The 16,582-nt window shown below is 36.8% G+C and overlaps 1 protein-coding gene across 2 annotated transcripts in view; it reads right to left on the reverse strand.

Annotated features, from left to right (window-relative positions):
* The window catches only part of CHD1 (chromodomain helicase DNA binding protein 1), an 81,296-nt gene that overhangs the window by 23,855 nt on the left and 40,859 nt on the right, over positions 1-16,582 (reverse strand). For both annotated transcript variants that reach the window (XM_007436521.3, XM_088130290.1), the window contains exons 11-20: positions 16,303-16,430; positions 14,537-14,753; positions 9,274-9,363; positions 8,489-8,679; positions 6,461-6,649; positions 6,173-6,335; positions 4,117-4,269; positions 3,937-4,008; positions 2,241-2,390; positions 77-225 (exon numbers count right to left, since the gene is read on the reverse strand). In XM_007436521.3, coding sequence (XP_007436583.2) covers positions 77-225; positions 2,241-2,390; positions 3,937-4,008; positions 4,117-4,269; positions 6,173-6,335; positions 6,461-6,649; positions 8,489-8,679; positions 9,274-9,363; positions 14,537-14,753; positions 16,303-16,430 — 1,502 coding nt within the window. The remainder of the gene's footprint in view (positions 1-76; positions 226-2,240; positions 2,391-3,936; positions 4,009-4,116; positions 4,270-6,172; positions 6,336-6,460; positions 6,650-8,488; positions 8,680-9,273; positions 9,364-14,536; positions 14,754-16,302; positions 16,431-16,582) is intronic.

Below are 16,582 nucleotides of genomic sequence, written 5' to 3' on the forward strand. Positions count from 1 at the left end.
CTCAAAAGAACTACATCTAACTATTTCACACGTTATTTTTATACTTTGGGGAGCTTCTGTAAAAAAAACTATATACCTAGAGGGTGCAGAGCCTGTATGTAATACAGTCTTTCCTGTAGTGTCCATTCTTTGAATGACTAGATGATCTAAAACCATCTTCTTTTTGGCTCTTTCCAAAATATCTTCCTCTACTGATCCTTTGGTCACTAAACGATAAATGTTAACCTATGGATAAAGCAAAGAAAGATTTAAGAGTTACATAGCAAAACAGAAGTTATTATTTACTTCCCATTTTAATAAAAAAAATGTTAAAATGGAGCAATATGCATTTTATTACTTGCAAAAATGTATTGTATCTGAATTAATTACACGTAGTCTTCAGCTTACGACTGTTCAAAATTATGACAGTGTGAACAAATAGTGGTTGTGACTTGTCCTTGGAGTTACGGTTGTCCCAGCAACCCCGTGATCACGGTCTGGGTGCTTGGCAACCTATGTGCACTTATGACCAGTCGCCAAGCACCCCAAAATTACGTGATCACCACTTGCAACCTTTCCTGCCAACTTCCCCAGAAAGTCAATGGGGAAGCCAGCAGGGAAGGTTGCCAAGTTGCTGGGTTAAGTCTCCCCCACCTGCACACCCTCCCCAGCCCCTGTACTTGCACTGCGCCGGCCATTCATGCACCCTCCCCAACCCATGCCGCACCACTTGCGCATCCTGTGCACCCTCCCAGACTCATGCGGTACCTTTCCCACATACTCACTGACCCACACGGCACCTCTCGTGCACCCTCCCTGACCTGTGTGGCACCTCTCACTCACCCTTGTGCATCCTCAACATGAGCAGAGCTTGTGCACTTCTGCATAGCCTTCCTGACCAGCATGGTGTTCTTGTGCACCACTGCACACCCTTCCTGACCGTCCCCCATACACCTCCTCCCTCCCCCACCTGGCAGCAGCCACTTACCTGCCTGCCTGGGACTTGCAACTTCCTGCCAGCTCCCCCACTGACTTTGGTTGTGGGAGGCTGAAAGGAAGTTGCCTTTCCTAATGACTCTGGGATTCAGTTAACAATGAGAACCGGGATTGCAGAGATTGCTGTCACTAAGTGATGCAGTCGCTCTTTACCGCTGCATCACTTAGCAATGGAAATTGCCGTTGTAAATCGAGGACTACCTGTATCTAAACCATTCAATATATGTAGCTAAATGAACAATATGACATATCTATATACTACTAAAACTTGCATGTCTGTAACCATTAACTGGGCGAAATGGTGCATCATAGGGCAACAATTTTTGAACCAAGGTACCTCAAATGGGCTAATTTACAGAATGCGTCCAAAATTCAGGACCCATTATTCCTGTAGGATTGAAATTTGGGGAATTTGTGGTTGCTTCAGCACTGCTGTGCCGCCATGGTCAGCCCAGGTCACATGATCATGGGCATATCCCCGACCTCTTTCCTGCCTCCCTCTGCCCCCTGGCACCCAATCAGCTGGTGGCAAGGCTGCTTTGGAAACAAGGCAGAAATCTGAAATCTCTTAACAGCTGTGGGTGCTGATGGAAGGATGAAGGAGCAATTTGGATGCCTTCTGGAGAAATAGGGCTGGCTGGGGGAGCACCTGTGGTCAACGGGTGAGCCTTTTTCTTCCTTCAAGGGAGGAGGCCCTTGGGGACACGCCAGAATAGGGAGCGGGGATGTTTTTCTCATGGTTCACGGCTCCCTTTGTTCCACCTCTGCCCAGCAAAGTGGCAAGCAGTTCTGCCGCTTAGTTGAGGAGGAGGAGGAGGCGGCGGCGGCGGCTTCACTGGGGCTCTCCTGAGGGTCATGAGAGGAGGGCAAATGGCACAAGCCTATATTATATGTGGGAGGGAGGGGGGGAGGGAGGGAGGGAGGAAGATTTCTGATGCTCCCTGCCAGCTTCCCATAAGCAAAGTTAATGGGGAAACCAGCAGCAAGTCACAAGTCACTCATACTCCTACTGCTTTTTTGCCCTTGGTCATTCTGTTTCTCTATTTAGGTAAGGAAATATCTCTGAAACGGTGACCCAATGGGTCATGGGCTACCTAGTCTGTTTTCAGGAGCTACAATTCACAGCAATGAACCACAGGAATAGGGCATCTTTAACTACCTTGATTAACCATTCAATGACTCTAACAGAGATGAAATGGAGAACATATGTTAAATTATTATGCTCTGATATATCCAACAATTAATTTAGAACTTAAATCTGAAACCTGTTTTTTTTGTCCGATTCTGTGTGCTCTAGCCTGAGCTTGCAGATCATTCTGAGGGTTCCAGTCAGAATCAAATATAACTACAGTATCAGCAGATGCCAAGTTTATACCTAGACCTCCAGCTCTTGTAGATAGTAAAAAGCAAAAATCCTGAAATTAAGAGAAGAAAGAATTAAATAGTGGAAAAATGAATATGTTAAGGTAGATATTAATATATTTTGATGATGTGGGCTAAGCTGTTTAGATAGAAGCAAAATGTTAGGAGTGTCCTGCATCCTTTTCTGTAGTCTCATGGGCTTCTGGATTTTTGCAGCCAAATCTGGCCCTATCACTTACATCAATAACACAATTTAGTACAGCAAGCTCCTGATTTAGTTAACCTTTGTTTAGTGGACTCTGGACAGACACAATGTGCTGTATAAGTATATGCTGCACTGGGGTAACAGCAGCAGTGGCTGAGGAAAGAAAGATGTTGGAAAGATTAGGGGCAGATGGGATCTGCTGAAGAGAAAAGGGGAGAGACAGGGTGATGCATGAAAGCTTTGCCCTGCTTACCTGCTCTGCCTACTCATTTTTATGATTAAGATAAACTCTCAGTTTGACAGACATTCAGCTTTAACAGATAATCCTTCTTTCCCAACTAGCTTTTTAAATCAGAGGTTTACCATAGTGACTTTTTTTTAACCTTGTTGAGTTTGGTGAATCTCTAAGCACATCAACATTTGTCTCCTAATGCTACAAGGGGAAAAAAACAACAACTTAAGATTATTATTACTTTTTTTGGAAGTGCTAGATTCCCATACCTGTCATGGTGAGCTCAGATGAGGAGACCAACAGTGAGCAGTTTGCTCCAGAGTTAATGGATGAACCACATCCGAGGACCTGCAGGCAGTTACAGCAGGGCTGTCCAGTAATCAACAGGAGCCCTGCCACTAGTCCCCAAAGATGAGGATTCTGAGCTGCCGTCCCCCCCAATGCAAGGGCTTGCCATGCAGAACAAAGGTGCTCTATGAGGTTCCTTGCAAGAAAGGACCTCACGGTAATCGTATGTGGGAATGACCTTGGGAGACCGGGCAACCAGACACAACCAAGGGAACAGTCAGATAAAAGATAGCTCAACCCACAGCAGGAATGTGGGTGAGGCAAGATACTCAGAAGAGTCCCTCTCTAGTTTTGGGGCTATAAAGGGGACGGGGGAGAGTAATACTTTCAGACTCACAAGATTCTGTTAATGTAACTTTACAATAAAGTAGAATTAGCTCATCTGGTCATATTTCCTGTCTGGTCTACCTCATAAGGCTGACATATACCAGATGAGCTAATGACATAATGAGCAGTACCAGCACTGGCTCTACTTAAATAGAGCAGCAAACCCAAGCCTCTCTGTTGGAAACAACCATTCACTAACCCAGACTCTGTGTGCCTTGAGTCTTGACTTTTGAATCCCATGACTCTGACTTTAGACTTCAGACTGGCTGACAAACCTTCTGTGACACTTTGACCCTTGGATCTCATTCTTGACTATTCTTTTGCCTGCTGCTTTGATTTGGAAATTTTGGGACTCTATTAAGGCAAGCTTGCTTGACTTTTGGAACTTTTTTCCTGCTCATATGTGCATGTGTGTTGTGTTTGTGCATGTTTGGCCTGGGATAAGACAATACTCCTTTAAAAAAAAAAAAGACAATTAACTGCCTACCTCAGAGGCTTCTGCATTAAAATGATCCAGTGCTTGCTTCCTCAGTTCTCCTTTTATTGACCCATCTAGTCTCTGTGGGAGAGGGTGGAAAAAGAGAACAATCGTATAAGTATGTGAACAAGTATGAATCAATAATGGAAATAAATGCATTCACATGTACCTAAAGAATAAAGTTCTTACTTGAAAGGGAAATTGACGATATTTCAAATATTCAGCTAAGATGTCCAGCATCCGCACCATCTGAGAGAATATAAGCACTCTATTGCCACGCTCTCGTAAGCGAATCAGCAGCTTGTCTAAAAGAATCAACTTCCCACTACTCCGAATTAAATTCTTTAAAGAAAAATAAGGCATTACACTTTCAGTTTTCTGTTTTTGTTTTTTTAAAAAAGCCTGGTTGTCAGAAAGAATACATTTACAAGATAACATTAATTTTAAAGATTTTTTTAAAAGATTTTTTTTAATCCCTTTATTATTTTTATAAATAACTCAAGGCAGCAAACATACTGCCTAATACTCCTTCCTCCTCCTACTTCCCCCACAACAACAACCCTGTAAGGTGAGTTGGGCTAAGAGAGAGTGACCAGCCCAAAGTCATCCAGCCAGCTTTCATGCCTAAAGCGGGACTAGAACTCACAGTCTCCTGGTTTCTAGCCTGATGCTTTAACCACTAAACCAAATGCATTTCTGTGAGAACTGATAGCAGCCCAATGTCTGAAAAAATAAAAAACCAACTGAAGCCAGAAAATTAATCTTGTCTTTACATGTATTAATCCATACAAATGTAAAGTAAACTAAAGTTGCATAAAGGTAGGATAATTACTAAAAAGTCTCTGTAAAAGCCACTATTACGCTACATATCTATCACTTTGGACATAGTTTTAAACATTTCACTATTGGCATTACCTAGCAGTGATTTCTGCAACAACCTTATGAGACAATTCAGTCTTATTTTCCTGTTGCACATAAGATATAGAGAATGGATCTAAGCCAAATAGGTAGTTGCCTAAGGCCACCTAGCAAAGTAGAATTCTCATCGGGGATTTTCCAATTTGCATCTTGGTCCCTCAGTGTAAGGAGGGCCTCTGCATAGATTTCGAAGTCTGTATAGACATAGACTGAAACAGAACAGATTCACCAGCATAACAAGTCCTGATGTCTAGTCCTAATTAGCAACCTTGCAAATTAAGTTACTGATCCATTTTTAAGGGCAGCCAGATACAGAATGCACTACATTGTCATTCAATAAGCAATTATCCTTGTGGAGACAATATATTCTGCAAAGGACAAAGTATCATAAAGTACTTTCACATACTGTCCCCAATTCAGCCTTATCTATTGTTATGATAAGAAAGAAAGTACTATTATAAAAGGCAGTACTGAGGTTCCTAGATACAGCACCTCTTTCTCAGACCTGTTGCTTTTTTGCTTGATTTCTAACAGTTACCATAAAATATATTTCCAAATAATTTCAGTTGCTTAATATAACAGATATTCATTTACAGTATTATAAAAAATGTGTTTAGACAAATTTCTATGATCAAAATGTAATACTACAGCTGTTTGCATGCATTAATTTATTTTAAGAGTTATTTATTTTAATTCTCTTTCTGCATCAAATTATACTGGACATGTGAAAATGTTTCAACTGTAAAAGAATCAATATTGCACCCCAGATGATACTAATTAAGTCAAATCAAATTTTGCCAATTTATAATGAGCAAAGAATTTAGAAGAGCTAGTGCTTTTTTTACAAGAAAGTAGCCTTCCAGTATCAAGAATAACATGACAGACCACTGAAAAGAGGAAGCAAAGAACTCAATTTAGTTCACCACAGTTTGTTTAAAGTGACATTTGTTCCATGCTTCCAAGTTCTGAGATTTAAACAATATAGCAATGAAAAGACAATGTGAATTGGATGGCAGCTAGAGAAAACACTCTTGGTGATGATGCTTGCAATGCAGAGGGGTAAAGTGCAACAAGAAATCACCCAAGATCATGCCTTCCATGAGCCATTTCTGTCAGAAGAGATCAAATGGATATCACCAATCCACTTTTTATTTTTCTTTGCTTAGTTCTTACATTTATTCTTCCTTTTTGTAAACTGTGTAACTGAAGGAAATTATACTTTTGCAGTTATATTACATATACGCAACCCAGTATCTTGAATCACAAAGCACTAAATCTCACTCAAATAATTTTGGAGTACATATAAAACAATTTAATGGACATTTACCTGTAAGGCCTCCTGTTTGTTATAGAATTCATTATCATCTGGTGGCTTAATGAGGTAGCAATGATTACAACACTTCTTGAGCTCCATCATGATATTCAGAAAGCCTGAGGTACTGCCCTTTGACCCCTTACTTAGGGCTTTGTAATTCCTTGTTAAAATCCACCTATGACATTAAAAACATGCATTGTCAATAACAAGATTGTGGAAAACAAAAATAAAACAATAACAGATACACGGCAATCTGCATATATTTCTATATCATTCAAATAAATATAATAAATGACTTACTTGTAATATTGCTTTTGCAATGCACTCATTTCCATTCTTAAAATTTGTTCAACCTTGGCAGGTAGAGATTTTTCTACATCTTTCTTAACTCTCCTCAACAGAAATGGTTCAAGCTCTTTGTGAAGACTTGCATAACCAAATTCCCGTCCTTTCCCATGTTCCTCTTCAAAATCTTCCCAAGAAGAGAATCTTCAATAAAAAACCACAATATTCTACTTTGCAACAGATTCAAATAGATTAAATTAATTCAAATATTAATTTCACTTTAGTATTATGTATTCAGAATATAAAAGAAATAGGTAAGAATTACAGGTGGTCCTCATGTAACAACCACTTGTTCAGTGACTGTTCAAACTTATGACAGTGTTGAACAAGTGGTAGTTACGACCAGACCTTGTACTTATGGTTGTCACAGCATCTCTGCAGTCACGTGATTGTGATTTGTGCCCTTCCCTGCTGGCTTCCCACAAGCAAAGTCAGTGGGGAAGCTGGCCGGAAGTCAGAAGACACAGTCACATGAGGTCCTCACTTAATGACCCACTTGGTCCTCATTTAACAATGACAACCAGGACTGCCAGAATTGCCTTCACTAAGTAGCATGGTCACATGGTTTTACAACCGCATTGCTTAATGACAGGGTTTCCAGTCCCAATTAGCATCATTAAATGAGGACTACCTATACTCAGATTTGAAACAAGCAAGATTTTTTGGGTAAGCCAGCTTTCCTCAATCTACTTCCTAGAAGTGTTGGGTAAAAAACTAACTTCAGTGCAAAGATAATGTACCAGATTCTAGAAGGCTATTCTGCACTCTTAAGGATATTTGAAATATTATGTAAGCTGCTGAGAGCTGCTTTGGATTGCAGGAGGATAAAAATGGAATGAATAAATAATGAAAATCAATGAACATGCTTTGTACATGTTCCACTAAGTTCTTTGTTACTTTGTTTTCTAGGAGCTTAATACATTAATAGCATAAGTAATTTTTAGTTTAATAGGCTATCTTTCCTTTATTTCTGAGAAGTATTTAATTCTAAGTACTACAACTCAAAAAAGGTATTTTAAAATTGGAGGAAGTGTGAAAGAGGTTAACTAAAATGGTGATAGGAATAGAACAACTCAAATGGAACAAGGAGCCACAAATGTTTAACCTACACTAAAAAGGGCAATGGTGGTAAAGGAACATGACAGTTAACATCAAATTATGTATCCTATGATAAAAGCTAATGAAGCTAAATGATGAGATTTAAAATACACAAAAGGAAATTACTTTTTCAAACATAATATATTTATGCAATGAGATCTGCTTTCACAAAATATAGTAAAAGCTACCACTACCTAGGGTTTTAAAAAGGGATTAGACAAAATCAAGGAGTTAAATCTATTGTGGCTATGTGTTACCTCCAGTATTACAAACGGTACATCTTAAATAACTGTGAGGTGAGGAGGGGAACATGATATTACACTGATATCCTGCTAGTGGGGTTTCTATAAGCATCTGGTTGATCAACATAGGTATAAGGTATTTGGACTAATCCACCAGCACTGTTAATATATTCTTATCTTATATTAAACAAAGAAATGAACACTGAGGTCCCTTCTATGTTTTTATGTTAAAAAGAAACCCTTAATCAGCTCAATGATACTGGGATTTATAGTATATAGCATTTGAGATACATTTATTTCCTTTAAAGCCAATGAAAATTAGTTATGAAGAAATGATTTTTCCATATAGCCATGTATATAAAAGGTGGCATTCCTGAGTATTTGTTACTGACCTCCAAACCAGCCAATTCAAATTCTTGTTATAACTGTTATTACTGACATTCTTAAAAGTTAAAATCTAAATATAATAAAGTAGCAAAGATATAAAGTTTTATCCCACTAGAAATAGCACCCAAAGTACAATAGAATTGAAACAAGGGGTTCCAGAGTGGTAAGCTTTTACCCACCAAAACAAGAGAAATATTAACCAAATCACAGCCTTACTATATGTTTTTCAATAAGACCATGCAATATGATTACCTACTTTTCTGGCATGATGAAGTGAAGCAGGGACCAAAGCTCTTTCAGGGAATTTTGCAGAGGTGTTCCAGTGATAAGAAGGCGATGATTAGATTTGAAGTCTATTAATGTCTTATACAAGAGGGAATCATCATTTTTTAATCGATGAGCTTCATCTACTCCTATAAAGGCCCAATTTAAGCCTCCAAGAAATGACTTTTCAGAAGGAAAAAAAAACATGTTTTGCTTTAAAATAAAAAAATATTTAACATGGCAATTTAAAGTAAATTATGGGGCAGTAAAATTCACACAGGTAAACAAATAAGAATATATGAAGGCAGAGAAACCACTTTATCCAAAGCCCTGAAAGGATAATGTTGATGAGGTGAAAGGAAAAGAGAAGTTTTTCCCCGTCCTTTTCTCCTAGTTTTTTCCTTCCAATGGGATGGAAATTATTTCTACCAGCTCCAGGAATGTCATACATTTTTCCATAATTCTGGGGGAAAGGAAGATTATGGATCCCACAAGTGCAAGTTTACTTTCAACCTTGTTAAGAATGTCCCCTTAGGGTCTGAGGGAGGAGGAGGCAGTTATAAAAGGCATTCTCTAAGGTTCAATCTCTTTTTTGATGTTAGACCTCTTTCCTCATCTTTGGAGAGGAGTATCTAAAACATCCTAGCCATACTTGATAGCTATTGGTATTTATCATAATAACATTCACACTCGTTTTCTTATTTTTACTGAAAAAAGTAAAGCATCTTGACTATTCTGTTTTAATCTTCAGAAATTAACATCAGTCTAATTACTAACCTTATCTTTCAGCAAAATTTCGTAAGTTGTCAGTAAGATGTTAAATTTTAATCGTTTGGTCTGTGGATGCATCCATTCATGTGTTCTTATCTATAGACAAAATCAGTGAGATACAAGGCCACAGTAGTTTAAAAATCTATGAAACAGCTAATATAAACAATTTGGTTAATTTTACATCCACCAATCTAAACATATATTGTATATATAAACACATGACCATGTATGGAGGAACAGGAAAGGAGCACAAGGACAATCACCTACCTCAAAAGGAACGGCTATCCTTAGTCCTACACTGTTTTTTCAGTGCAGTTTACAAGTAGTTCTCAACTTACGACCATTTGTTTAGTGACCATTTGAAGTTATGTCATTGAAAAAAGTGACTTACGACTGGTCCTCACACTTATGACAGTCGCAGTGTCCCCGTGGTCACGTGATCAAAATTCGGGCACTTAGCAACCTGCATGTATTTATGACGGTTGCAGTGTCCCAGGGTCATGTGATCACCATTTGCGACCTTCCCAGCCGAGGAACCACATGATTCACTTAACGACTGCATGATTCACTTAAAGACCGCTGCAAAAAATGTCGTAAAAATCAGGTGAAGTCACATGATGCCTCACTTAATAACCACACCACTTAATGAAGAATTTTCCGGTTCCTATTGTGGTCATAGGTTGAGGACTACCTGTAAAGGCTACACAGCCACTGCTCTTCATCTTTTAGCTAATTTTAACTGCCTTGTAGTTCTTCCTGCAGTCTCAAGAGAACTGCGGTCTCAAGATCAAGGAGACTGGACCTAGTTTTAAATTTAAATTATATTTACTATATAAGGCTCCTCTTTTTCATTATGGCCACCTTAAATGGTAACAGAATGTAATGGGAACTGAATAGAGCAAATATGTACTTCTGTAGCTACCAATTATATCAAATAAAATTGCCTTTTTCGACATAAAACATTAAAAAAATAGTCAAAATATATTATTACAATTCTATGTAAAATCATAAACAATAAAACTAATTATAATTTAACAGTATTGGAAAAGGAGACCTAATATTCAGATTAAAATCTTGGTGATTTAGCCAATATGTGCCTCCTTGTTTTGATGATTCTACAAAATTTGAGTACTGCTGTACATGTACATTAGATTTCAAGAGAGCCAATTTCAACAAGCTTAGAGAAGTACTAGATAGGATCTTATGGATAGAAATCCTCAAGTCAAAAGGAACATTGGTAAGTTGAGAACTTATCAAAACCAAGAGACCAGAAGAACAATCATGCACCATTTCAATGAGGAAAAAATGGAAAGTTTAGGAAACCAAACTGGATGCACAAGGAGCTTTCAACCAAGCTAAAATTAAAAGGGACATATAAAGGAAATGGAAAATGGGTATAATCCCAAGAAGGTGTACCATTAAGCAGCTAGTTTCTGTAGAAAGCAAGTCAAGAAGGCCAAAATACAAATGGAATTTAGATTTTATAGGTATGCCATAATAAGAAAAACAAGGGGATGGGCCTGCTCTTTTGAGAAAATAGCAATATAGTAAAAGATGAAAGGGAGAGGACAAAGCTGTTTGCTTTGGTTTTCTTCCCAAACCAAAGAATTGTGCTGTAACTGTGTTGATATTGACCTAAAAACAAGGACACAAGGCCAGAGTGATAACCCAAGAAAAGTTAAGAGCACATCAGTTACATCTGACACTTACAGGAGTTGTGTATGTCATTTCAGAGTTTCTTCCTGTGATATTTAGAAATCATGGGAGAAAGGCATAGTGCCAAAGGTCTGGTGAAGGGCAATACTTTTCCCCTTCAAAAAAAAGGGGGGGGGGGAGAAGATGTGAGACAATTCATTTGATGCCTATACCAGAAACAAATCCAGAGTCCTACATTTGGATAGGAAAAAAAAAACAAAGAAATGAATATAGGACATGGGGGTGGGATGGGGGAAAGAAACCATACTGGGCAGCAGTAGATGTCTAAAGGATCTAGGTGTCTTATGGACCATGAGTATGAACCAACAGTGATGCGGCACCAAAAGGAATAAATTGTAAGGAAATAGATTTTGAATGGACACAGGAAAGGCTTCCTAACAGAAAAAGCTGTTCATCAATGGAACAGACTCCTTCAGAGGTGGCTGGCTCCCATTCTTTGAGGTGTTTAAAGAGAAGCTGGATAGCCATATGTTGGGGATGCTGTAATAGTGGATTCCTACACTGGGGAGAAGGACTGGATCAGATTATCTCTGAGATCTCTTCCAACTGTTAAAGAGTGCAGCAAATGCCATTTTTAAAGGCACGCTAATGAGACTGACTAATACTAAGAATGGAAGCTGTTTTTCTTTAAGTGGGAATATCATGGCAAAAACTTTGAACGTTGAACCATATCTGCATGATGATTGCCATCCCATTCTCAAATCTGGTTACCTTTTTTCCCCACACCAGGTTTTTAGTTCTTCTAATGGGGGCAAGGAATATCACAATAGGATACAGAACTACATGTTAGCCCACCAAAAAATGGCACATTAACATTCAAATATTTGAAGAAGGGACTTTGTTCTTGGCTATTTATACTTTATATTCCTGTTACCACCACCCTTTTAGTTTTTCCACAATCCTGAGCTTTTTTAATGCTCAACATTAAACAGCATTTTTAATGCTATCTCCACAAAGAAGCCCCTGCTGTCAATATATATCAAGATTGAGTTTTAAATTTGTTGAGTGACTGAGGGGAAAATGTTTTTATTAATATAATATCAGCCATTGGGCACAACAACAAAATAGAAATGGGGTCAATAAATAACTCTGTTAAACCTTGCTATGAGAAAGAAGGGTTGTAAAGATCCTTGATGGTCTATTTTCCATCTAATGAAGAGATTGGAATGCAATTCAATCAAAAGCCTTAAAAAGCAGCACAGTGTCAGTTTGCTCAAGCTTTTCTCATTATCTTGAACGACTGATCAAGTCAAAAGTTGAAATGAAATCAATAAATGCCACACGAAAGTGGCTTTAAAAAAAAAAACAGCAACGCCACTATAATGAAACAATGGTCAAATGTGTTGTAATTATTTTAGAAAACCTGCCAGCTTTGGATTAAAATTTTTGCATTCTCTATCTAATCATTCAGTTTCTTCAAGAGATGACATATATTTGAAAAAAAATGTAAAAGGTTGATCAGGTGGTAATTTGAGGGTTCCTGCCTCTCTTATGTAACATGTTTCCAATTGGGGAGGTTATTGATTTCAGAGAAAAGACTATTAACTATTAATAGATGTTGAGCTTGAACACTTTGGAAGTCATCATGTCTTCCTTAGGAGCTTTCTTACTAGGGGCTTTCTCACAATGTAACAACTTAAACTCTGATTTTGAAATTATAGGCCACCTTAGGTGAGGATGTTGTTCAGAAAGGAAATAATACTCACTTAAGTCACCTTGGGAATATCACAGATTGCTGAAAAGTACTAAATACAGGATTCTGCCAAAATATTGGCATCTGGGATGACATGATTGCATTACAAACCAGACGCCACTAATTCCCAAAACTTTCTACCATGTTTTTGATTTTATGTAAAGATTAAGCCATTTAGCATTGTAAGAAATTTATTTTCTTTTCAGGATCTGCTTATATTAGGATCAAAACTTATTAATGAAAAATCTGAAGCCTCTTTCCTTCCTGATAGCGGCTTGTTAATTCTCATAAACCTGCATTCCTGGAGAAACATAGACCTTTTAAATCTAATTCTTGTAATTTTGGCCTATTGCAGTTAGATTGGGAGGGGGGAATCAGGTCATCAATGTTATTTTAGAAAAAAATATTTTGCCTAGATGACCTCATAATATTCTTTGTAAAAGCATCTGCTAATAATTTAACAAGGCTGCAATTACTTTTTAAAAATGTTTTGTTTAAGGCAGAACTCTTCTTGAGATGGTCTCTGCTGGAATAAGGCTCTCCAGATTTTAATACAGCATGAAGCAAAATATCATCCCGCTTCCCAAGAAGACATATGACATCCTGAAAAACAGGATGACAACCTAAACTATTAGGAGTTATAAAAGCCATTCCAGAGAGAGGATTTACACTGAGGAACATGATGAACAACCATTCCTTTAAGAATTTAATCTGTAAATTACAAAGCTGCTTCTTGATTACTTCTATGGAATGGCTCATCTTGTCACTTGTACATTAAGTATGCTCTCAAGTTAATTCTTCATTGGGTAGAAAGAGCTATTCTTTGTGAACAGAAACTCTTCCTGGCTATAAACTTTTGTTCATCATTATAAGCAAGCACCTGTCCTCTGGATATCTTTACGGTTAGGGTAGTTGGAATTGCTCATCCTGTGGCAATCATTGCTGTTGCCATTTCTTTTATTATATTTAATAATATATTTACACAAAATAATAAAGTGGATCCAATATAGCATCTAATGAATCTGAGATCCTTATAGGTGAGGTCCTGCAAGTTTATTTGGATACCAACTAAAGCTTATTCACTGTAGAAATAAAAGTTCAACTCCTAATGGATATGCCTGTGAAACTTTCTTTGCACTGATATGGAAGGGTTTTGCCATTGCTTCCTTCTGGGATGTTTTTTCAACTTCCCAGTCTAGCCTGTAATACTCTTATTCTTTGTATGTTTTCCTCCCAAATACTAACAACTAACTGCTTAGCTTTTGAGTCCAAATGAAGTCAGCCAGGGGCTACCACTTGCTGAGTACATGATGGTAGATTTTTTCCCCTTAGCTTATGGAAAAAGAATATGCTTAAAAAATGCCACTCCTAGGAAAGCTAGCTCCTTAAATAATACCAAAGAAATATTTAAATTTCACTAGCATAACATTTAACACTATGTTCATAATCACTTTTAAAAGATATTAGCTGAACAAATGATACCAGGTAACAGCTAAAGAATTCTGTTAAAATGTTCATTGTAGAAATTTATGATAAAACATTTCATTAAATATCAAATGAGAAAACAAAATCCAAACAACCACAGTATCAGTTTTGAACTCTGTTTGTAGCAGATTCAAGAGATGTGATAAATACAAATTTCACATATGTTTCAACTTTTATAGTCTATTTTCTTATTCAACCAAATATCAAAATATTAGACAATGTCACTATATTTTAACTAATTTCTATCTAAAAACAAATTACAAATAATAAAAATTAATATAAAAACTCTTTAGCATAAATGTGGAATAAGACTACATTACTATGCAAATAATACTTCTAATTCTGTGTTTCACATTAGCCTACAGTTCCACTTACCACATTTCTACTGGTAATATCTCCCAAATAAACTACAGCATTCATCTGGGGAGCCCATGTCTGGATTTCTCTTTGCCAAGATGTCAGAGTGGAAAGTGGTACTACCAGCAGGAAAGGCCCATACAACTGATGCTCATGAAACAAGTAATTCAAAAAGGAGATGGTTTGTATTGTTTTGCCCAAACCCATTTCATCAGCAAGAATACAGCTATTTCCCCTGTAAAGTGGTATGGACAAAGTATGTTAAACATTATGTACACAAGCATATTAGATATTAGAAATTAAATTATTATTATTGCCTTATCTTCTAAATTTGATTAATATAGTCATTTGAATTTTTAACATTCAGTTGAATATACTTATTCATATTGTAGTCCACACAGAATCAAGAACAGGATAAAAGTCTGGCATTATTATTATTATTATTATTATTATTATTATTATTATTATTATATTGCATATAGAAGATAAAGAACTACTAATAAAATATAAGCAACCCCCCCCCCGCAAATTCCTTTTGATAACACACTCTTCTCTTCCCTTCCCTTCCCTTCCCTTCATTTCCCCAACTGCTAACCACTACCTAAATATTTATAGAATACTTTGAATATTAAACACTGGAGGTTACTGCTAGTATCTGTTACTGTTTTTGATTAATCTCTTAACTCTCTTCCTAAAAACTGTTATTCCAAATGTCTTAATCTGTCTTTGCTATACAATGTATTGTATATAACGGAACAATTCCTGCTTGAATTTAGTTAGGCTTCTAACTATGAAGCTTATATTGTCAGTTCTCCATTTTTGTTTTCTCAATCTTATATTATCAGCAAAGTTTCACTTTTCCAATGTTGTGCCATTTTTTTTCCTTCAGAGCTGTAAATCTACATTATATACATACTTAGTAAATTGTGATACTTTTATGTTTTCCAGAATTATTCCTAATAAAAATAGTTATGGTTTTAGTTCAAATTTTATGTTTTACGTTTTCTGAATGTCTGATGTATTTCCTTCTAATACTTTTGAGTTTTTCTGCATGATCACCACACATAGTAAAATGCTCCTTTCTTGTAGTATTTCCAACATTTGTTGCTATATGATCTGGCTGGCAAGATTTTGATCTCCATGATTTAATAAGAACCACAGTGCATTCTCCCCACTTTCCAAAATTAGATAATTAAATACATTTAAAAATCGCAGGGAGCAGGGAAGGAATAGATTTCATCTGATCCTAAACTTTATTTTGGGGTTAAATATGTACAGAAAACAAGATTGTTATTTCTAAATGTACCAAGACCCCAACATGCCTCAATTTTGCAAAGTGTCTACACCAAGCCTGAAATATCTCTAGAATATAATTATTATTTTTGCACCTTCAAGTATGAATGTAACATATCTAAGCAGATAAGAAAGCCAGTTTGGTATAGTGGTTAAGGCACCAGGCTAGAAACCAGGAGACTGAGTTTCAGTCCTGCCTTAGATGCAAAATCAGCTGGGTGACCTTGGGTAAATCATTCTGTCTAAGCTCTAGAAAGAAGGTAATGGCAAACCACTTCCAGAAATCTTGCCAAGAAAACTGCAGCAACTAATCCAGCCAGTCACCGGGAGGCAACTCTAACTTGAAGGCAAAAAAAAAAAAAAAAAGCAAATAAATTGTTCATCAGCTAAGTGACAATATGTATGACTATATTTTGTTAGTAAAATTGAACAACAGAGCAAATAAATATGCATTTTAATATACAGTTGTAACATTTTAAATATGTACTTACTTGCACCATGAATGGGCCAACCAATTTAGTCCATTTAATTGATAATCTCTTAACTCTAGGTTTTCATGACCTCCAATGTAATTAGGTTGTTTCTTTAAAGCCACAAATCTTGGTCTTTGCTTCAAAACCTACCAAAGTAAGAAGGAATATTACTTTTATTACTTACTTAACTTTCAACTGAAAATTTGATTTTTATACTACTTGTCTAACATTCAAAGACAATAGAGGTAATATAAAAATGTTTCTGAATTCATATTAAATCATATTATAAAAAATCCTT

This window comes from Python bivittatus, unplaced genomic scaffold (assembly GCF_059951505.1).
Source record: "Python bivittatus isolate LINGU-HERP-01145 unplaced genomic scaffold, Pbiv_v1 ctg000850_np1212, whole genome shotgun sequence".
Lineage (NCBI taxonomy): Eukaryota > Metazoa > Chordata > Lepidosauria > Squamata > Pythonidae > Python > Python bivittatus.